Raw genomic sequence first — 24,062 nt, forward strand, 5'->3', positions numbered from 1 at the left:
GTTGAGTTGGATGGGATGGTGCAGCTGTCAGTTGTCATGTTGAGTTGACCCAGTGGCACTAAATCTACCAGATTAAAGGCATTAGGGATGAAACACGTTTCATTGAGAGGTGCGTAAATTGGACCACATTTCTGTCCAATCTGAGCATTTAAAATGTAATTAGTACTTTTGGGTGTCGGAGAAAATGTATTGGAGAAAAATGTGAATACAGTGCTTTCTTTAGGAATGTAGCGAAGTAAAAGTTGTCAAAAATATAAATAGTAAAGTACAGAAACCCCCAAAAACGATGTAAGTACTGCTTCAAATATGTATACTTAGTTACTTTACATCACTGACATTAGGTCTATGCTCATGGGCTTCTCAAGTTCAACCAGTGGTGCACAAGTTGACACAAATTCACACCTCTTTGAATGGGTAGGGCAGGATATCCTGTAAATCATTGCGTCTGTCCAGTACACGCAGCCGGAGTTGTCAGACGCGCGCCTCCAGTGCTTCATGGTGGATTACGTTATTGTAGTATGTACATTCGCGCACATGTATTAGGCTATAGAGATGTTTACGATGTAGCCTAACATATGCTGGTTTCAAGGTAACCTAATAGCGTTTATCTAGAACACACAAACACAGAAATACAGAACGCATCGAGGAAAGAGCCACGCTCTCAGGTAAGAGCACACTTCTTGCTGTTTTCTTAGAAAATGTATGTATTCATTTTTTTTTTACAGGAAAAGTAGCTAAATAGAGTATATGCTCTACACAGACTAGAATTCGCGTTAACATTCTGATTTAGATTTAAAATATATTTAGCTTTTCTTTATTAGCCTACCTGTGAACATTTTCGTTATTTTACAAGTATTTCGTGTTTAAAATGTTTAAACAAATGTACACGTCTAACATCTTTCACTGCGCTAATAATGAGTCTCCACTAGAGCCAGAGTTGACGCCAAGAAACCTAAATGATATTATACAGTATTAGAAAACATTGAACAAGCCGTTCTTAAAAGGGAAATCTGGGATTGGTACTCCATGTATGGACTTTCCTATGAATTACATATAGCCATTCATTCTTGAAGAATTTATACATAACTCATGAGTTTAGTTCAACTTTCCAACCCCTTCAGAACCCAAAATATCGCCTAAACATGTTTTATTACGTTGTTTGTATACAATGGAATAAGACACTAGTGTATTTCTAACATTTACAAATGGTTCAAATATAATTGTGATCTAATGGATGGTCAGTCCATGCATCCATAGCTCCGTCAAGGAATTTGAGAGTGGTTTCATTTTTCCAGCAACATCCCTCAGCTGTTTACCAAAAAAAATGGTGGGGTAACTGCTTTGTTGCTAATAATACTAATAATTACAAATTCTCATTTACAATGACTGCCTACCCGGGAACAGTAGGTTAACTGCCTTGTTCAGGGCAGAACAACAGGTTTTTATCTTGTCAGCTCAGGGATTCAATCCAGAAATCATTTGGTTACTGGCCCAACGCTGTAACTACTAGGCTACCTGCCACCCCAGGTAGGCATAATTGGCAGAATCTTCCATACACCCCCCAAAAAAATGATTAGTGAAGGTGCTGGATGCTAAATGCTAAATGCTAAACTGGAGAAAAGGAACATATTGTTTTACTTTTCCTATTGAAAAATGAGAATCCAAGTATAACTACAGTAAAGTACACACACTGAAGGGTAAAAAAAACATGTTTTGAGCAAAATAGTGTCTTTTAGACACAATCGTGAAATGCAAGTGTTTGCCAATTCAGTGCTTTGGTCTGATGGTGCACTCTGACGTAATTGGCATTCTGCCTTCCTTGTGGGAACAATAGGAGGACCAATTCAGTGCGTTGGTCTGATGGTGCACTCTGATGTAATTGGCATCCCGCTTTCCTTGCGGGAACAAATGAGGACCAGTTCAGGGCAAAGCGCAGAAAGACCCCCTCCCCCCACTTGTACTATGTCAGAGGAAATCAGGTGAATAAAGAGGTTCTATGGAAACTGGAGTGGGTCTTTAATGAAGGTAATCTGACCGACAGCTTAGCTTCTATTAAAGTACATTTGCATCTGACTGGAAGTGTGCAGATAGTTTGCATGAGTTTATGCATTGCGCTCTTTCACCAAGTTGTAAAATGAACAGACACTGGCTACTCTTTGGCAAGAAACAGTATGTGAACCCTTTGGAATTACCTGGATTTCTGCATAAATTTGACATAAAATTTGATCTGGTCTTCATCTAAGTCACAACAATAGACAAACACAGTGTGCTTACAATAATTTGTTTTGTTATTCGTTAATTTGTCTTGTCTATATTGAATATATAATTTAAACATTCACAGTGTAGGTTGGAAAAAGTATGTGGACCCCTAGACTAATGACTTCCCCAAAAGCTAATTGGAGTCAGGAGTCATCTAACCTGGAGTCGAATCAATGAGACCAGATTGGAGATTTTGGTTAGAGCTGCCCTGCCCCATAAAAAACACACACAAAATTTGAGTTATTTGAGTTTGCTAATCACAAGAAGAATTGCCTGATGTGAACCATGCCTCAAACTAAATAGATGTCAGAAGACCTAAAATAAGAATGGTTGCCTTGCATAAAGCTGGAAAGGGTTACAAAAGTATCTCTAAAAGTCAGTCCACGATAACACAAATTGTCTATAAATTGAGAAATGTCAGCATTGTTGCTACTCTCTCTAGGAGTGGCCATCCTGTAAAGATGACTGCAAAAGCACAGCGCAGAATGCTCAATGAGGTTAAGAAGAATCATAGAGTGTCAGCTAAAGACTTACAAAAATCTCTGGAAGATGCTAAAATCTCTGTTGACGAGTCTACAATACGTAAAACACTCAACAAGAATGGTGTTCATGAGAAGACATCAAGGAAGAAGCTGTCCAAAAAAACCATTGCTGCACATCTGAAGTTTGCAAAAGAGCACCTGGATGTTCCAGCGCTACTGGCAAAATATTATGTGGACAGATTCAACTAAAGTTGTGTTGTTTGGAAGGAACACACAACACTATGTGTGGAGAAAAAAAGGCACAGTACACCAACATAAAAACCTCCCAACTGTAAATTATGGTGGAGGGAGCATTATGGTTTGGGGCTGGTTTGCTGCCTCAAGTCCTGGACAGCTTGCTATCATCCACAGAAACATTTATTATTAAGTTTATCAAGACATTTTGCAGGATAATGTAAGGCTATCTGTCCACCAATTGAAGCTCAACAGACGTTAGGTGATGCAAAAGGACAACCATCCAAAAGACAGAAGTACTGTGGCTTGTGAAAGTATTCACCTCCTTTGGCATTTTTCCTATTTTGTTGCCTTACAACCTGGAATTAAAATTGATTTTTTGGGGGTTTGTATCATTTGATTTACACAACATGCCTACCACTTTGAAAATGCAAAATATTTTTCATTGTGAAACAAACAAGAAATAACACAAAAAAACTGTTCTTGAGCGTGCATAACTATTCACCCCTCCCAAAGTCAATACTTTGTAGAGCCACCTTTTGCAGCAACTACAGCTGCAAGTCTCTTGGAGTATGTCATTATAAGCTTGGCACATCTAGCCACTGGGATTTTTTGCCCATTCTTCAAGGCAAAACTGTCCAGGTCCTTCAAGTTGGATAGGTTCTGCTGGTGTACAGCAATATTTAAGTCATACCACAGATTCTCAATTGGATTGAGGTCTGGGCTTTGACTAGGCCATTCCAAGACATTTAAATGTTTCCCCTTAAACCACTAGAGTGTTGCTTTAGCAGTATGCTTAGGGCCATTGTCCTGCTGGAAGGTGAACCTCCGTCCCAGTCTCAAATCTCTGGAAGACTGAAACAAGTTTCCATCGAGAATTTCCCTGTATTTAGCACCATCCATCATTCCTTCAATTCTGACCAGTTTCCCAGTCCCTGCCGATGAAAAACATCCCCACAGCATGATGCTGCCACCACCATGCTTCACTGTGGGGGTGGTGTTCTCGGGGTGATGCGAGGTGTTGGGTTTGCACCAGACATAGAGTTTAAGATATGTTTTTGTCTAATCTGACCAGAGTACCTTCTTCCATATGTTTGGGGAGTCTCCCACATGCCTTTTGGCGAACACCAAACGTGTTTGCTTGTAATTTTCTTTAAGCAAAGGCTTTTTTCTGGCCACTTTTCTGGCCCAGCTCTGTGGAGTGTACGGCTTAAAGTGGTCTTATGGACAGATACTCCAATCTCTGCTGTGGAGCTTTGCAGCTCTTTGTTGCCTCTCTGATTAATGCTCTCCTTGCCTGGTCCATGAGTTTTGGTAGGTGGCCCTCTCTTGGCAGGTTTGTTGTGTTGCCATATTCTTTCATTTTTTTAATAACAGATTTAATGGTGCTCCATGGGATGTTAAAAGTTTTGGATATATTTTTTTAACCCAACCCTGATCTGTACCTCTCCACAACGTTGTCCCTGATCTGTTTGGTGAGCTCCTTGGTCTTCATATTTCTGCTTGCTTGGTGGTGCCCATTGCTTAGTGGTGTTGCAGACTCTTGGGCCTTTCAGAACAGGTGTATATATACTGAGATCATGTGACACTTATATTGCACACAGGTATAATTTATTTAATGAATTATGTGACTTCTGAAGGTAATTTGCACCAGATCTTATTTAGGGGCTTCATAGCAAAGGGGGTGAATACATATGCATGCGCCACTTCTCCATTTTTTAAAATATTTTGAATCAAGTTATTTTTTAGAATTTTACTTCACCAAATTGGACTATTTTGTGTATGTCCATTTCATGAAATGAAAGTTTTTGCTAGTTGACGTACTGTTAGAGAGAGAGAGCTGGCCAAAAGTTGGCTTACATTATCTATTATTTTTTCCTCAATCAAACTAGACCTGAATTAAACAATGAAACCATCGGCAAAATGATTGAAGATTGATATTCTGATGTTTTTTCAGTGCAATGTGAGTTGTATTAGTCAGTATGTCAATGTAACGATATTGATTTGTCAGCTAATTATCTACTTTTCACACTGACACAGTAATAAACAGCTCTAATGTTCGTCGGCTTCACCGTCACGGTGCACATTAGAAGTCTTGTCTGGGACGATTTCTTCATCCCACTTAAGGCTGCTGTCTTTAGTCACAGTATTTAGGCTTCTCCAAGCTCTGATGCTGCTGATGGTCATTAGTAGCATACCAAACTTGCTAACTGCCTGGTACTCAGCACTATATTATCCCTCTAGTCACTCTGACATCAATGCAAATGTAATCGAAAATCTAATCAAACACTTCATGAGAGCCCAAGATCTCATGTTGCGCAACATTTGTATAGGCTATGCAATTGCACAAGAAAACAGAGTGATGGCCTCTTCAAGCTTCCTATAGGCTAGGCCTATGTAACGTTGTACGCTGATAGTCGGGAAGCAAGTTCAGGGAGTGAATACATTTAAGAAACAGAAACAATGACGCCTGGGGAAGAAACCAAAGGGAGTGACATATAAAGGGCAGGTAATCAAGGAGGTGATGGAGTCCAGGTGAGTGTCGTTATGCGCAGATGCACATTACAATGGTGACTGGTGTGCGCCATAACGAGCAGCCTGGTGACCTAGAGGCCGGAGAGGGAGCCTACTGTATTTATTTCTCAACTTTACTAAGCACATTGTTTATCTTTACAACAGGAGTAGAGCCTACCTGACTGGCATGAAAATAAACCACGGGAAAAGGGTCCTCCATTCACTATTTAAGTGCATATATATCATGTGTTTTTACCTGTTGCCCCTGTTTTGAGATAGGTGCAGGATAATGGTCCATTCTAAATCAAAACAAATGTCACACATATATGATTTAGTACATGTAAAGACAAGATTAAATCAAGAATAGTCTGATGGGTGACAATATTAGCCAATTATATATTATCACTTGTGAATCATTGTCACGTTCCAAGCCCTCTGGGTTCTCTATGGTGTATAGGTCAGAGCGTGACTAGGGGGGTTTCTAGCGTTTCTATTTCTATGTTGGTATTTGTATGGTTCCCAATTAGAGGCAGCTGATTATTGTTGTCTCTAATTGGGGATCATACTTAAGTTGCCCATTGTTCCCACCTGTGTTGTGGGATATTATTTTCAGTTAGTGTCTAAGTGCGCTCTGTACTGGTGTCGCTGGAATTTCATAATTCCTACTAATTAAATCGCTCAGTCTATTTTATAAGAATTTGTAAGATTCCTATTTGCATAAAATAGACAGAGATGAGATAATGAGATAATAGTATTTATTCTCGGAGCGCGCTGCCATGTAACCACGAACAACAGTCTATATACAAAATGTGACGTCATAGGGCATAAAATGTTCTTCCTCCTATCAACCAGGACCCAACAAAAGTTGAAAAGTTTATTCCCACCCCTTCGCTCTCTCACACTAGACACACAGTTAAATCAAGATAAAACTTCAGAAGTTTTCATCCATCACCATTCAGCAGACAGTTCCAGCTGATGGAAAACCTAAGAAAACACACACTGCCTTATCTAAACATCCCAGAGCTAAGTTGAGTCGGTTCAACCATAGGTTATCGACCCTTTCTGCTTACTCAAAAACCCACAATTCCAGTCTTCTCCAACCTGTCTGGAATGGTATTTATTTAATTTAATTACCCCCTGTCTCATGCTCCACAACCCCTCCCTTATGAATTAATATTATTAATCAGATATAATAAAACAGATTATAATTTTCATTAGTTATAGTTCTATTTATAATGTAGATATTGTTTAGTCATTATTCATAAAATTCCTAACAACTGGACGTTAGTTTTTTTTGTTGTTGTTTTTGTTAAGTTTCACTTTGAAATAAAGTATGTGGAACTATATGCACGCTGTGCCTTGGTCCGCTCCTTTCGACAACGTGACAATGATGCTCAGCTTAAGAAACAATGCCTTTTTTGCGACTTTTTCGAATCATAGTCGCACACCTCATGTAGCCTAGCCCATAGGCCATATGTTTTGATAAGGTTTGTATCACAACTAAAGTGGCCAAATAGCTTCTTAAAATTAAGCACATTAATCTGCTTTACAAGGCGTGTAGAGGCTAACTGGCATGCATAAGCAGCGCATGAGTTTCACGTTTGGGGAAGATCATTTTCACCATAAAAACGCACCTATGTAATTAAAGCGTTACATCCATAATCGCATTTGCGGTCACTTTTGAAAATAGTGTTTTCCCGCTAATGGAACATTCATGCTTCTATCCTACTGTAGTGTGCGCATTGCTGCGCTTATAATGTGAAGAAATAGCCATATAGTTTATCAACATTTTAAGCTAAACTATTTCGTCAGCCACATTGTGTAAAACAGTTAGTGTATTAATTTGAGATATATCGCATCCCACAACTGTCCTGGACTATATTTTGGAATATTTATTTCTCGCACAGAATAGGTCAACTTTTGTAATATGGGGATAGTAGATTGACATAGGCTAGTGCTTTTGCTGTTCGTTAGGCCTACTCATCTTGTTGGCTGACGAAAAGTAAATGTGGACAGTTCTTCCAATATGCACCTCGGAATTGGATAAGGACTCGAGCAGTTGTGTGACTGATGTATCTGTCTTCACTTGTAGACTGTCTTCTTCATGTGAGTGAGAGGTGCTTTGGAGCGCAGCACTCGGGGAGAAAGCACAACGCTAGCCCTTGGCAACGCAGACGCTCGTGAGCAGTGTGCGTGCAATAATTTAATAATATAGATTTCTAAATGTATTTTGCAACACTCGTGCATGCGAAGCGAGCGGTGTGGTCAGCCTGTAACATATGTGTTCACCATAGTAACCTAAGCTCATGTGGTCACATAGAAACCTAACGTATGTGTGTGTTGTGCATTTTCCTTTTCAATCATGATTACATGTTTTGATTGCACTTCGACTCACGTTAGTTGAGCGCCCTCCATTTATTTTCATTATCAATATTTATTTACAGACACTGTAACTGCCACATAACTTTCTGCCCATGTATTTCATTGAGACCACGCATACTAGGCACACATGAAACCTCTCTACCATGTAGGAGAGGTAGGCTATTGAAGTTGAAGCAGTGAATTCTGACTGTGTGAATAATGCGAGAAATATGTGCTTTTAATACAATAGGTAGGCTAACAGCATACAAACAAGAAAGAGGTCCGTTTCTAAATAATTGACCACAGTGGAGTCAGTACACAGCACTATGTTCATCATGTCTTAGCAGGATCAGATGGTGACAGGGGTCCTAGAAGGGTCAGACAGCCAGGGAAGACCAGTCTATGGAGCTCATGTGAATTCTGTAGTATATTCAGTGAAGGACACAGTTCAATCTTGAATTGATGGGTTGACGATTGATGGCAACGAAGGAGTGGCTTCGAAAGAAGCAATTCAAGGTCCTGGGGACAGGTCAAAATCTCCAGATCTCAACCCCATAGAAAACCCCATAGAAAATCTTTGGTGGGAGTTGAAAGTCCGTGTTGCCCAGCAACAGCCCCAAAACATCACTGCTCTAGAGGAGATCTGCATGGAAGAATGGGCCAAAATACCAGCAACAGTGTGTGAAAATCTTGTGAAGACTTACAGTTAACGTTTGACCTCTGTCATTGCCAACAAAGGGTATATAACAAAGTATTGAGATAAACTTTTGTTATTGACCAAATACTTATTTTCCACCATAATTTGCAAATAAATTCATTAAAAATCCTACAATGTGATTTTCTGGATTTTTTTTCTCATTTTGTCTGTCATAGTTGAAGTGTACCTATGATGAAAATTACAGGCCTCTCTCATCTTTTTAAGTGTGAGAACTTGCACAATTGGTGGCTGACTAAAAACTTTTTTGCCCCACTGTATGTGTATGTGAGCAATAACATTACATTTGATTTAATTAGATTTTATATATAAACTGAACAGTACCAGACCCAAAATCAAACCTTGTGGAATCCCACGTGATATGTATTTTCTCTGAGTTATATTCACCAAGGGTGACAAAACTCTCGACCAGTTAAATAGGTCCTAAACCAATTTAGAACTGGACCAGAGAGGCCAACCTCCCCTGTCTGTCCAGATGGACATCATTGTCAACAGTGTCGAATGCAGCACTTAAATCAGGGACAGAGGACAGAGAGCTGGTTGGCATCTATGTTGGCTCTAAGATCATTTACCACTAAGTAAGGCTGTCTCTGTGCTCTGGTGGAGACGAAAACCAGATTGGAATTTTTCCAAAATACTGTTGGCACTTAAAAAATGATTTAGCTGTTTGAACACAGAGAGAAGTATTGCTGCTTGGTAGCAGACCAGAAAATGCTGGTGACCCAAGTGTTGTAAGACACGTCATGTACAGTTGAAGTCGGAAGTTTACACACACCTTAGCCAAATATATTTAAACTCAATTTTAATCCTAGTAAAAATTCCCTGTCTTAGGTCAGTTAGGATCACCACTTTATTTTAAGAATGTGAAATGTCAGAATAATAGTAGAGAGAATTATTTATTTCAGCTTTTATTTCTTTCGTCACATTCCCAGTGGGCCAGATGTTTACATACGCTCAATTAGTATTTGGTAGCATTGCCTTAAAACTGTTTAACTTGGGTCAAACATTTTGGGTAGCCTTCCACAAGCTTCCCACAATAAGTTGGATGAATTTTGGCCCATTCCTCCTGACAGGGCTGGTGTAACTGAGTCAGGTTTGTAGGCCTCCTTGCTCGCACACGATTTTTCAGTTCTGCCCTCACATTTTCTATAGGATTGAGGTCAGGGCTTTGTTGTTATTAAGCCATTTTGCCACAACTTTGGAAGTATGCTTGAGGTCATTCTCCATTTGGAACAAACATCTGCGACCAAGCTTTAACTTCCTGACTGATGTCTTAAGATGTTTCTTCAATATATCCAAATCATGTTCCTGCCTCATGATGCCATCTATTTTGTGAAGTGCACCAGTCCCTCCTGCAGCAAAGCACCACCACAACATGATGCTGCCACACCCGTGCTTCACAGTTGGGATGGTGTTCTTCGGCTTGCAAGCCTCCCCCTTTTCCCTCCAAACATAACGATGGTCATTATGACCAAACAGTAGAGGTCGACCGATTATGATTTTTCAACGCCGATACCAATACCGATTATTGGAGGACATACCGATTAATCGGCCTATTAAAAAATATATATTTGTAATAATGACAATTACAACAATACTAAATGAACACATATTTTAACTCAATATAATACCAATAAATATCAATAATACAAATAAATATCAACACAAATCATGTTCAATTTGGTTTAAATAATGCAAAAACAAAGTGTTGGAAAAGAAAAAAAGCTAACGTTTGAGTTCCTAGCTCAGAACATGAGAACATATGAAAGTTGATGATTCCTTTTAACATGAGACTTCAATATTCCAAGGTAAGAGGTTTAGGTTGTAGTTAATATAGTATTTATAGGACTATTTCTCTCTATACCATTTGTATTTCATATACCTTTGACTATTGGATGTTCTTATAGGCACTATATTATTGCCAGTGTAACAGTATAGCGTCTGTCCCTCTCCTCGCCCCTACCTGGGCTCGAACCAGGAACACATCGACAACAGACACACTCAAAGCAGCGTTACCCATCGCTCCACAAAAGCCGCGGCCCTTGCAGAGCAAAGGGAATAACTACTCCAAGTCTCAGAGCGAGTGACGTTTGAAACGCTATTAGCGCGCACCCCGCTAACTAGCTAGCCATTTCACATCTGTTACACCAGCCATTAGGCTGATAGGCTTGAAGTCATAAACAGCGCTGTGCTTGTGAAGAGCTGCTGGCAAAACGTACGAAAGTGCTGTTTGAATGAATGCTTACGAGCCTGCTGCTGCCTACCATCGCTCAGTCAGACTGCTCTATCAAATCATAGACTTAATTATAACATAACACACAGAAATACGAGCCTTTGTTCATTAATATGGTCGATTCCAGAAACTGTCATTTCGAAATCAAAACGTTTATTTCAGTGAAATACGGAACCGTTCGGGTGGCATCCCTAAGTCTAAATATTCTTGTTACTTTGCACAACCTTCAATGTTATGTCATAATTACGTACAATTCTGGCAAATTAGTTCGCAATGAGCCAGGCTGCCCAAACTGTTGCATATACCCTGACTCTGCGTGCAATGAACGCAAGAGAAGTGACACAATTTCACCTGGTTAATATTGCCTGCTAACCTGGATATCTTTTAGCTAAATATGCAGGTTTAAAAATATATACTTCTGTGTATTGTTTTTAAGAAAGGCATTGGTGTTTATGGTTAGATACAGTCGTCCAACGATTGTGCTTTTTTTGCAAATGCGCTTTTGATAAATCATCCCCCAGCGTTGCATCGATTATAGCAGGACATGCTAGATAAACTAGTAATATCATCAACCATGTGTTATAACTAGTGATATGATTGATTGATTTTTATAAGATAAGTTTAATGCTAGCTAGCAACTTACCTTGGCTTCTACTGCATTCGCGTAACAGGCAGGCTCCTTGTGGAGTGCAACGAGAGGCAGGTGGTTATAGCATTGGACTTGTTAACTGTATGGTTGCAAGATTGGATCCCCCGAGCTGACAAGGTGAAAATCTGTCATTCTGGCCCTGAACAAGGCAGTTATTGAAAATAAGAATGTGTTCTTAACTGACTTGTCTAGTTAAATAAAGGTATAAAAAAATAACAAAATCGGCGCCCAAAAATACCGGTTTCCGATTGTTATGAAAACTTGAAATTGGCCCTAATTAAATCGGCCATTAATCAGTCGACCTCTACCAAACAGTTCTATTTTTGTTTCATCGGACCAGAGGACGAATACCCAAAAAGTACAATCTTTGTCCCCATGTACAGTTGCAAACCATAGTCTGTCTTTTTTATTGCAGTTTTGGAGCAGTGGCTTCTTCCTTGCTGAGCAGCCTTTCAAGTTATGTTGATATAGGACTCGTTTTACTGTGGATATAGATACTTTTGTACCTGCTTCCTCCAGCATCTTCACAAGGTCCTTTGCGGTTTTCTGGGATTGATTTGCACTTTTCGCACAAAAGTAATTTCATCTCTAGGAGACAGAATGCGTCTCCTTCCTGAGCGGTATGACAGCTGCGTGGTCCCATGGTGTTTTTAATTGCGTGCTGTTGTTTGTACAGATGAACGTGGTACCTTTAGGAGTTTGGAAATTGCTCCCAAGGATGAACCAGACTTGTGGAGGTCTGAGGTCTTGGCTGATTTATTTTTATTTTCCCATGATGTCAAGCAAAGAGGCATTGAGTTTGAAGGTAGGTGTAATGGTTTTCCTCCTCTTCATCTGAAGAGGCGAGAAGGATCGGAGGACCAATATGCGGCGTGGTAAGTGTCATTGGTTGTTTATTAAACACATAAACTGAACACTCTATACAAATCAATAAACGCACCGTGAATAACGAAAACCGAAAACAGTACCGTGTGGTGTAAGACACGGAAACAATCACCCACAAAATAACAGTGAAACCCAGGCTACCTAAGAATGATTCTCAATCAGCGACAACTAACGACACCTGCCTCTGATTGAGAACCATACTAGGCCGAACACAGAAAAACAACCTAGACACACAAAACATAGAATGCCCACCCAACGGCCTGACCAACTAAAACAAACAATTAACACAATAACTAGGGTCAGAACGTGACAGTAGGCCTTGAAATACATCCACAGGTACACCTCCAATTGACTCAAATGATGTCAATTAGCCTATCAGAAGCTTCTAAAGCCATGACATAATTTTCTGGAATTTTCCAAGCTGTTTAAAGGCACAGTCAACTTAGTGTATGTAAACTTTTGACCCACTGGAATATTGATACATTGAGTTATAAGTGAAATAATCTGTCTGTAAACAATTGTTGGAAAAGTGACTTGTGTCATGCACAAAGTAGATGTCCTAACTGACTTGCCAAAACTATAGTTTGTTAACAAGAAATTTGTGTAGTGGTTGAATAACGAGTTTTAATGACTCCGACCTAAGTGTATGTAAACTTCCGACCTCAACTGTATGTGTTATAGCTGACTGTATTTGATTTACATTTACAGTATTTTGTGAAACTCTCAAATATGCTGGTGTGTGATGCACTTCCTGTGATATCAGGAAGTGATTCAGTGAATCAACAACTGCACAGACTGGATAGGCCTATAGCTATTCTGGGTGGCAGGTGGTAGCCTAGCGGTTAGAGAGGCAACGGGAAGTGAGCTGGCAACTACATGGTTGCTTGTATAAAATCTTAGATGCCATTGTGCCCTTGCGCAAGGAACTTAACACCCCACAACAACATCTCCTCGGCACCCAGTGTGGCACCTCTCTTAAAACCTGTATATGTATGTTTGTCTTTAAAAGCGGAAGTAAATCTTTGGTTGGACCTTGTATGCAATTGACCAATAAAGTGATTTTACTAGGCATGTACAAAGCCCTCGTGACTGCAGTAAGAGAAGTACTGAAGTGAAAACTAGTGAGTCTTGAAATATGAGTCATTTATATAGTATTCTCACAGAGGGAGTTCCTTGCTTTAGCAGAACCAACAGTGGAGTCGACCATGGGGATGCAAGAGGACTTAGCAGTGACCAGGACAGTGAACTTATCGACAGTCGGTAAAATAACCTTTCTGGACTCAGACTTCCGTTACACACTCTTCCCAGTGTTTTACGGTGTTGTGTTCGTACTTGGTCTGATAGCCAACAGTTAGTTACGTGCTGTTCGTGATGCAGCGCATGCAAGACACCAAGGCCATGAATGAGATCCGCATCTACATGGCCAACCTGACTGTTGCCGACCTCCTCTTCGTGTGCGCCCTCCCCTTCTGGATTGGCTACTACCACCACCGCGGTGACTGGCGCTACAGCGACTTCCTGTGCCGCGTCACCGGTGTGTTCTTCTTCATCAACACCTACTGCTCCATCCTCTTCCTCGCCGCCATCAGCGTCAACCGTTACTGGGCCATCACGCGCCCGCTGGATGCCACCTCGTCTGACCATTGGCGCCGCGGGGTGGCCATCACGGCGGTCATCTGGGCGCTCACTCTGTCCATGTCCATGCCGCACTTCTTTGAAACTGGCATCCAGGTGGACGACGGCAACGTATCACGCTGCTTTGAGGGCTACCACGACAAGACTGACGACCAGAAGCGGACTGTGGCCACCACTCATCATCGTGGGGTGCCTCGTCTTGGTCTTCTTCCTCGTAGTAGTCTGTAACCTGCTCATTGTCCGGGCCCTGCTCGCCCCAGTCCCCTACCCAGCATCGGGGCTCCAGTTCATACATACCCCGGGGGGTGAAGGACCAGGCCCTGCAGATGCTGTGAGCCGTGGTGGGGGTGTTCGTGGTGCTTCCTCCCCCACCCTGTGGTCCAGGGCCCCTGGACTCTGGCTGTACTGGAGATCAAGGAGGGCTGGGGCAGAATGGACTGGGGCCAGCGAACCAGGCAGTGGCTTAACGACGCCCACCAGGTCACCTTGATGCTGATGGGGCTCAACTGCCTCCTGGACCCTGTGGTGTACTGCTTCGCCACCAGGAGGTTCTGCCTGTACATCAAGGACAATCTGAAAAAGATGGGGAGGGGCAAAGGATGCTCGGAAACAGCCATCACACACATTTCTATGGTGGAGTGCAAGAATGTGAGCCAGCGGCTCCATAGTGAACAGCAGCAGCTGAAGGTTTAAATCTCTAGATGACATGATATTGTAGATATTGTGTCTAATGCTGTTGTTAGTAACCACATCCTCAGGATGCTTCATTCCATCACACCCACACCTAACAATGAACACATAGTGCAGAACATGCACTCTGCTATGTAGCCTCATGTTCATTCAGACACATCACATGAACAGATGCACCACCACACAGCCCCACCCAGAGTATGGTTCCCCTCTAGATTTCCTTCCTGTAGGGATTTGTCCTGGCCACTGTGCCAGCTATAATCAGTGCTTTAAAGAATCTTTGGACCATTGATTCTTTGTTTTCACATTTCAGATGTACTGTACATTGTATCTCACAATGTATCTCACACTTTGATATTGTGACTTCAATTTAATCACGTTTCTTCCTGTTCTTCTAGTGTAATCAGAGAAGAGAAGCAGACGTTTTATAGGGAACAGGAGCTTCTATAAAGGATTGCAAAATAGCTCTACAAACTCAGTCCCAAGCCACTAGACTAGATCCTTAGATAACATGGATATCAAATTACATTTTAAATATCACATGCGCCGAACACAACCGAACACAACAATAGTCCTATCACTGTTGGAGCCTTCTAAATTGGGTGCTGAACAATAGCTCTATAAACTCAGTCCCAAGCCACTAGACTAGATGGTTAGATAAAATGTATAGTCAGATTGTCCTATCACTGTTTGAGCCTTCTAAATTGGGTGCTGAACAATAGCAATTCATTAAAAAAAAATCCTTGTTCTTGAGCACCTAATATGGACATATATTCACACATAAAAATGAGGTTTTCAGGATGCTGGATGTCTGTCAAGTTCATGCATGTTGTGATAAACTAAGCTTTGTAATTGTGAAACTGTAATTGTGAAACTATGAATTGCATTGATTTTAGCCTTACATGGTCTTCACCACTTATGGAATTGCAAAATGTTCATGTGTGGTGAGATGTGAAACTGTATTTGTTTTGCAATTTAATTTTGTAACAAAGCAAAGACACATACTGGGAGCTTTTTTAAAGTATGTGAAGCATCGCTATCCCCCTGGGCACAGATGTCAGTTCAACGTCTAGTATTGATTAACATTTGGTTGAGTTGTCAACTAACGTTGAAATTACGTGGAAACAACATTGATTCAACCAGTTTTTGCCCAGTGGGATTATTGTTATTGTAAAGAATAATCTTCACAATCCTTTTATGAGGCTGCCAGCTACTGAAGTATTAACAGAGACGTGAGGGTTATGAAGTTAATAGACCTCTGGTGCAAATGTTGCAGTAACTGTAACTCTATGTGTGTGATGCATTTAAATACACTGCACTGCATTCTCAATGTAAATATGAACTAACAGATATATTGTTATTGAAATGCCTCTTTTTTTGTTTCACACTCGTTTTTTTATTCAAAGCTTCCATTAAAAGATTCTGACAAATATCACTATGAATGCAGACAAATTAGAAAAATAAGACTTTTCAAACCTCTTTACTTTTTAGAGATCAAGTCTAGCTTCTCTTTAAATATTTAACAAACTCTAAACCTCTTAAGGCCAGTTCCCCTGACACAGATTAAACATAGTCCTGGATGAAAAAGCATGGTCAATAGAGTATCTGTCGAAATCGTTTTTTAGTCCAGGACTATGTTTAATCTGTCTCTGGGAAACTGCCCCACAGTGTTTTACAATGAGCAAAGGAGGATTTAAGAGGAATCATCCCAAGGTGGCGTAGGTATCATCCCCTGTGATGTAGGTGGGGTACAGGTCGCTGTAGGCTTGGTTGGTTTCACCACAGTTCATGTAGACTTCTCCCTCATTCCCAGCCTGGCCCTGACTCTTCCCCCTAGTGGTGACAGCATAGTGATCAGCATAGTGATCAGCATAGTGATCAGCATAGTGATCAGCTAATTATAATCTCATACACAGGAAGACAAATGTAAAACACACACATATAAGTTGTTCATCATGCTCTTACTTTGGTGCTTTTGCAGGTCCAGTATATCCTGGAAGTACATGGAAAATACGTCACAGTACATCAAACCAACACTCACAATGTCTGAATGAACATTGTGGGCTTTTCAGAATCCTACTAGAGTCCTACACATTACTTCCTGTAACTACAGTAGCCAACATGTCATAATTATAACTCTGCAGTATAGCCGAAGACTTGGTAGAACTGTTGATACAGTGCAGTACACTTCACTCACCTTTGGCCGGTGCACTATTGGTGGCCAAGGTCTCTTGACCGGCCATCTCTTTGGCCCGCTGCCTCCAGAGCCACAGCAGCAACAAGGTCAGTAAGACCCCGGCAAGGAGAACCAGCACCAACCCTGCCACTCCTGCATACACACTGCCTAAGGGGAGAGGAGGAACAGTCAATTGAACTGCATTGACATTGATGTACCACAGGCTTACACTAAAATCTTAAACTTTACAAACCTATGCTATAAAGTACTACTGTGCATCAACTATTGATACATACATTGAACAGCAGGGTTTGACAACATAAAACTATTGATAAATGCAATCCAAAGTTATAAAAACAGAATAATGACATGGCAATGTGAGAGGGACCATTTCAGTACATTACCTCTTCTTTTAGTACATTGTCACTATCACACCACCATTACCACACATCGTCATCAGCTCAGTTCTCTACTAATGGAACAAATCTCATTATCGTTCATCATTTCCTCAAACTGAGCTGTTCTCCATCTTGAGCTGAGAGGAAGCTAAATGTGTTGGACTCATATGAGAAATAAGGTGGATGTTGTGATTGACGAGTAGATTACCAGTCATGGGGAAGTAGACGATATAGACTGTGTGGGAGGGGCTTTGTTGCTGCTGCGTCGGGGAAGAGATGTTGCTGTAAGCATGGCAAATGTACTGCCCACTCTCACTTGCCATGCTCAGGGTCAGCTCTCGCCCCATGTCCACCTCCTGCCACCCACCCTGCTCGTCCAACCTGCACCAACTCCAGATGACAGAGAGTGGGTGGGAGGTGGCCTGACAGTACAGGGTGACACTCTGCCCCTCCATGGTGACCAAGTCCTTGGGTGTGGATGACACCCACACATTGGAGAGTCTCTCTAGAGAGAGGAGGGGACATGATAAACTACTTTGTGTTACTCAAATAAACACAGATTACAGATCCAGGCTAAATTCTTAGAAAAAGGTTTCGAAAGGGTTCTTTGCCTGTCCCCACAGGAGAACCCATTTTGCTTCCAGGAAGAACCCTTTTTGATTCCAGGTAGGATTGTAGAAGGATAGAATAGAGTGGGAGAGGGGGGAGTAGATTGTAGAAGGATAGAATAGAGTGGGAGAGGGGGGTGTAGATTGTAGAAGGATAGAATAGAGTGGGAGAGGGGGGTGTAGATTGTAGAAGGATAGAATAGAGTGGGAGAGGGGGGAGTAGATTGTAGAAGGATAGAATAGAGTGGGAGAGGGGGGTGTAGATTGTAGAATGATGGAATAAAGTGTGAGAGGGGGGTGTGGATTGTTGAAGGATGGAATAGAGGGAGGGGGGTGTTGAAGGGTGGAAGCAGACAGACTGCAATGCTGCTGGGTCATTATCCTAGCCAGGGGGGGGGGGGGCTGTTACTATAAACACTGACATAACTGTGCTGGGTTCTGCTCCGGTGAAAAACAAGTCAAAATAATTCAGCCTGGCTGAACTACTTAACTCTCCCTGCCTCCTATGCTTCTGTCGTCTTATTGATTTTCCAACAGGCAGCTTTAACTGCAGTCCCTGACATCTCTTTGTGTCTCTACATGAGTAGGGTTTTCTCGCATACGTCCAGGAAGCTATTTGGCGTTGCCTTGGTGTTGGCTGTGTTTGTTCCCCTGGGACGGGAAAATAATTAGTGGGTGAAAAAAGTTGAAAAACACAATCCCCTATTCTAGCATCCACAAACATGCCATGACAATTAACCACTTGTTTTGTGATAACTATGAAGTTAACGGGAGTTTTATGATTTAAAATAACTTCCAGTCACGTACCTACCACAGTCAGGTTTACTGCATTGCTGTCGTACCTTGTTCCATTGTAATAACCTGAACACTTGTATTCTCCAGAGTCCTTAGTGGTGACAATTAGAGTCAGAAAGTTGCTGTTAATGTTCATAGCTGTGCATGTGGTCTGGTTCAGATGGTACCAGGTGTATTTGTTCACAACAAATGATACCATACAAAACATTTTGACGGTCTGACCAGCAGGCATGACCGGCGCTCCAATCTGGAGGATCAATTTGGCCCGTTGGCTCTCCTGGAGAAAAGCTGTCAAAAGAGACAGAAACAATGGTTAGAGAAGGCAATTAAAAAGCACCTGCTTGTAAATGGAACACTTACTATACGAAATGGACACTTTTAGCCTTAACTACACTGTACTCACCAACTGGTGACGCAATGTATATTTTAATGGGATAGTGTTGGCAGATTTGTTGTGATGACTGGAATCATTAAAGGTCCAAATCCTAATTTGAGATCCATGCACTTCGACATTTGCGTAAATTATGTAAATGGATGGTAAATGCAAAAAAACATTGAGTTACGGGTGCAGATCTCCAGTTAGGATTCAGCCCTAATACAGTACGTACTTAATATTAACCAATATACAGTAGAACATAATGAGAGGTCTTACCTGGTTTAACAAACAAACAGAGCAGAAGAAAAAGAAGTGGCATGTTTAGTAGCTGTAGTTTTTTGATATACACGTTGACGACTGATACGATGACACTCTGGACCTGTATGTTTAAGGTGTTGTGCTTTACTCTGTCTTAAAGTCCCGATGGGGGAAGTTTAAAATGGGAAACAAAAGGGACAGGAACTTTGAGCTTCCTCCTGACTGTTAATCTGTTCACAGAGTTTCATCCTCGGGTTGAACTGGAGTAATATTGTTGCATGTCTACGGTTTAAATAACCTTTCTGTTTATATCTGTCCAAGCAGCTTTGTTTCTCCACACCTCTACTATCTGTTCTCAATGATTTAGTAATAACTCACTCCAACTCAACTCACTCTAATCTCTTGAGGCTTCTGTGAGTCGCCATTTCATTCACCTCACAAAGCTTGGCCAACTTCAATCTCACCCTGAACTTTATTAGCTAGGTTCCATGTTATCTACTGTGACAACAGAAATACTGAGCGCTAATGACATGTTCCCCTTCAGAAAGAGTATACTCTGTCTTGGGCTGGGGTAGAGGTTACATATAGGCTCCATCCCAAATTGCACCCAATTCCCTATAGAAAGTATTCATACCCCTTTGCTTATTCCACATTTTGTTGTGTTACAGCCTGAATTCAAAATTGATTAAATATATGTTTTTCCTCACCCATTTACACACAACATCCCATAATGACAAAGTGAAAACACGTTTTAATCTTTTTTGCACATTTATTGAAAATGTAATACAGAAATATCTAATTTACATAAGTATTCACACCATTGGGGTAATACTTTGTAGAATAACCTTTGTCCTTTTGGGTAAGTCTCTAAGAGCTTTCCAAACATTGATTGTGCAACATTTGCCAATTATTATTTTCAACATTCCTCAAGCTCTGTCAAATTGGTTGTTGATCATTGCTAGACAACCATTTTCAGGTCTTCCCATAGATTGTCAAGTAGATTTAAGTCAAAACTTTAACTCGGCCACATTGACTGTCTTCTTCGTAAGCAACTCCAGTGTAGATTTAGCCTTGTGTTGTAGGTTATTGTCCTGCTGAAAGGTGAATTCATCTCCCAGTGTCAGATGGAAAGCAGACTGAAATAGGTTTTCCTTTATGATTCTGCCTGTGCTTACCTCCGTTATGTTTCTTTTTTTTTTTTTTACATGAAAAACGTCCCAATCCTTAATAATTACAAGTATACCCATAACATGATGCGGCCATCACTATGCTTTAAAATATGGAGAGTGGTACTCAGTAATGTGTTGTATTGGATTTGCCCCGAACATAACGCTTTGTATTCAGGACAAACAGTTATTGCTTTGCCACATTTTTTGCAGTATTACTTTAGTGCCTTGGAAGCATGTCTTAGAATATTTGTTTCTGTATCTTTGTACTGACTGTGTGTATTGATACACCATCTAAAGTGTAATTAATAACTTCACCATGCTCAAACGTATATTCAATGTCTGCTTTTTTATTTTTACCCATCTACCAATAGGTGCCCTTCTTTGTAAGTCATTGGAAAACCTCCCTGGTCTTTGTGGTTGAATCAGTGTTTGAAATTCGCTGCTCGACTGAGGGACCCTTCAGGTAATTGTACGTGTGGGGTACAGAGATGAGGTAGTCATTGAAAAATCATGTTAAACACTGTTATTGCACACAGAGTGAGTCCATGCAACTTAGGTGACTTGTTAAGCAAATGTTTACTCCTGAACTTATTAAGGCTTGCCGTAACTAAGGGATTGAATACTTATTGACTCAAGACATTTCAGCTTTTCATTTTTTATACATTTTTGAAGAACATTTTTACAAACATGATTCCACTTCAACGTCATGGGGTATTGTGTGTAGGCCAGTGACAAAACAAATATATTTAATCAATTTTAAATTCAGGCTTTAACACAACAACATGTGGAAAAGGCCAAGGGGTGTGAAAGTAATGCACTAGATAGGGAAAAGGGTGCCATTTGGAACACAGTCCTAGGATATGACAGGTGACTGGGGCTCTGGGGGATGTTTAATGCATCCTCTCTCCGTTGACGTTGGGTTCACTGTCTGTACTCTGCAGGAATTATGACATATGGAAAATAACTATTTTCTGGATTAGTCTTGGCTATAGAGAATTCCTGACATTGTGTTATAAGGAAACGTTTATTTCATTTTTCAGGTAAACCTCACAGTATGAGAGCAGGCTGTCCTCTGTAGGGCACCTTGTTCTCTATACAGTTCTCTATCTTTTTGACCAGGTCCTGGTCTCTGGTCCAAACTAGTGCACTATATAGAGAATATGGGTGGCATTTGGGATGCAGAATAAAGTGCCTTGCAAAAGTATTCATCCCCCTTGGCGTTTTTCTTATTATGTTGCATGACTACCTGTAATTTAAATGGATTATTATTTTGGATTTCATGTAATGGACATACACAAAAATAGTCCAAATTGGTGAAGTGAAATGAAAAAAATAACTTGTTTAAAATAAATAAATAAAAACGGAAAAGTGGTGCATGTATATGTATTCAACCCCTTTGCTTTGAAGCCCCTAAATAAGATCTGGTGCAACCAATTACCTTCAGAAGTCACGTAATTCATTAAATAAAGTCCACCTGGGTGCAATCTAAGTGTCACATGATCTCAGTATATACAGTGCCTTGCGAAAGTATTCGGCCCCCTTGAACTTTGCGACCTTTGGCCACATTTCAGGCTTCAAACATAAAGATATAAAACTGTATTTTTTTGTGAAGAATCAACAACAAGTGGGACACAATCATGAAGTGGGACGACATTTATTGGATATTTCAAACTTTTTTAACAAATCAAAAACTGAAAAATTGGGCGTGCAAAATTATTCAGCCCCCTTAAGTTAATACTTTGTAGCGCCACCTTTTGCTGCGATCACAGCTGTAAGTCGCTTGGGGTATGTCTCTAACAGTTTTGCACATCGAGAGACTAACATTTTTTTCCCCTTCCTCCTTGCAAAACAGCTCGAGCTCAGTGAGGTTGGATGGAGAGCATTTGTGATCAGCAGTTTTCAGTTCTTTCCACAGATTCTCGATTGGATTCAGGTCTGGACTTTGACTTGGCCATTCTAACACCTGGATATGTTTATTTTTGAACCATTCCATTGTAGATTTTGCTTTATGTTTTGGATCATTGTCTTGTTGGAAGACAAATCTCCGTCCCAGTCTCAGGTCTTTTGCAGACTCCATCAGGTTTTCTTCCAGAATGGTCCTGTATTTGGCTCCATCCATCTTCCCATCAATTTTAACCATCTTCCCTGTCCCTGCTGAAGAAAAGCAGGCCCAAACTATGATGCTGCCACCACCATGTTTGACAGTGTTGCTTTTACGCCAAACATAACGTTTTGCATTGTTGCCAAAAAGTTCAATTTTGGTTTCATCTGACCAGAGCACCTTCTTCCACATTTTTGGTGTGTCTCCCAGGTGGCTTGTGGCAAACTTTAAACAACACTTTTTATGGATATCTTTAAGAAATGGCTTTCTTCTTGCCACTCTTCCATGAAGGCCAGAGTTGTGCAATATACGTTTTTTTTTTTTTTTACTATTGTTGTCCTATGGACAGAGTCTCCCACCTCAGCTGTAGATCTCTGCAGTTCATCCAGAGTGATCATGGGCCTCTTGGCTGCATCTCTGATCAGTCTTCTCCTTGTATGAGCTGAAAGTTTAGAGGGACGGCCAGGTCTTGGTAGATTTGCAGTGGTCTGATACTCCTTCCATTTCAATATTATTGCTTGCACAGTGCTCCTTGGGATGTTTAAAGCTTGGGAAATCTTTTTGTATCCAAATCCGGCTTTAAACTTCTTCACAACAGTATCTCGGACCTGCCTGGTGTGTTCTTTGTTCTTAATGATGCTCTCTGCGCTTTTAACGGACCTCTGAGACTATCACAGTGCAGGTGCATTTATACAGAGACTTGATTACACACAGGTGGATTGTATTTATCATCATTAGTCATTTAGGTAAACATTGGATCATTCAGAGATCCTCACTGAACTTCTGGAGAGAGTTTGCTGCACTGAAAGTAAAGGGCTGAATAATTTTGCACGCCCAATTTTTCAGTTTTTGATTTGTTAAAAAAGTTTGAAATATCCAATAAATGTCGTTCCACTTCATGATTGTGTCCCACTTGTTGTTGATTCTTCACAAAAAAATACAGTTTTATATCTTTATGTTTGAAGCCTGAAATGTGGCAAAAGGTCGCAAAGTTCAAGGGGGCCGAATACTTTCGCAAGGCACTGTATACACCTGTTCTGAAAGGCCCCAGAATCTGCAACACCACTAAGCAAGGGGCACCACCAAGCAAGCGGCACCATGAAGACCAAGGAGCTCGCCAAACAGGTCAGGGACAAAGTTGTGGAGAATTACAGATCAGGGTTGGGTTATAAAAAAAATATCTGAAACTTTGAACATCCCACAGACAACCATTAAATCCATCATTAAAAAATTGAAAGAATATGGCACCACAACAAACCTGCCAAGAGAGGGCCGCCCACCAAAACTCACAGACCAGGCAAGGAGGGCATTAATCAGAGAGGCAACAAAGAGACCAAAGAAAACCCTGAAGGACTGCAAAGCTCCACAGCGGAGATTGGAGTATCTGTATGTAGGACCACTTTAAGCTGTACACTCCACAGAGCTGGGCTTTACAGAAGAGTGGCCAGAAAAAAAGCCTTTGCTTAAAGAAAACAATAAGTAAACATGTTTGGTGTTTGCCAAAAGGCATGTGGGAGACTCCCC

At 40.9% G+C, this 24,062-nt stretch overlaps 1 protein-coding gene and 1 pseudogene across 1 annotated transcript; one reads left to right on the forward strand and one right to left on the reverse strand.

Moving 5' to 3' along the window:
- Positions 1-13,438: 13,438 nt before the first annotated feature.
- Positions 13,439-14,787, forward strand: LOC110498388 (platelet-activating factor receptor-like; annotated as a pseudogene).
- Positions 14,788-16,029: 1,242 nt separating this feature from the next.
- On the reverse strand, positions 16,030-19,458 carry LOC118941491 (uncharacterized). Its single transcript, XM_036955121.2, has 6 exons — positions 19,287-19,458; positions 18,647-18,922; positions 17,440-17,736; positions 16,855-17,001; positions 16,623-16,650; positions 16,030-16,490 (listed from the first exon to the last, which is right to left on the reverse strand). Exons 1-6 carry the CDS (start codon positions 19,327-19,329, stop codon positions 16,361-16,363), a joined length of 921 nt encoding a protein of 306 aa, XP_036811016.2. The 5' UTR covers positions 19,330-19,458; the 3' UTR covers positions 16,030-16,360.
- Between the last annotated feature and the right edge of the window lie 4,604 nt (positions 19,459-24,062).

Source organism: Oncorhynchus mykiss, chromosome 19 (assembly GCF_057628025.1).
Source record: "Oncorhynchus mykiss isolate SJ-2025 chromosome 19, ASM5762802v1, whole genome shotgun sequence".
NCBI lineage: Eukaryota > Metazoa > Chordata > Actinopteri > Salmoniformes > Salmonidae > Oncorhynchus > Oncorhynchus mykiss.

Excerpts from the sequence above, each read along its gene's own strand:
- LOC118941491 (XM_036955121.2), bottom strand. The coding sequence starts at position 19,329 with ATGCCACTTCTTTTTCTTCTGCTCTGTTTGTTTGTTAAACCAG. Across the intron at positions 16,651-16,854 it reads CAATAGTGCACCGGCCAAAG|GATATACTGGACCTGCAAAA; the intron begins GTGAGTGAAGTG and ends ATGTACTTCCAG. Across the intron at positions 16,491-16,622 it reads GGACCTGCAAAAGCACCAAA|GGGGAAGAGTCAGGGCCAGG; the intron begins GTAAGAGCATGA and ends TGTCACCACTAG.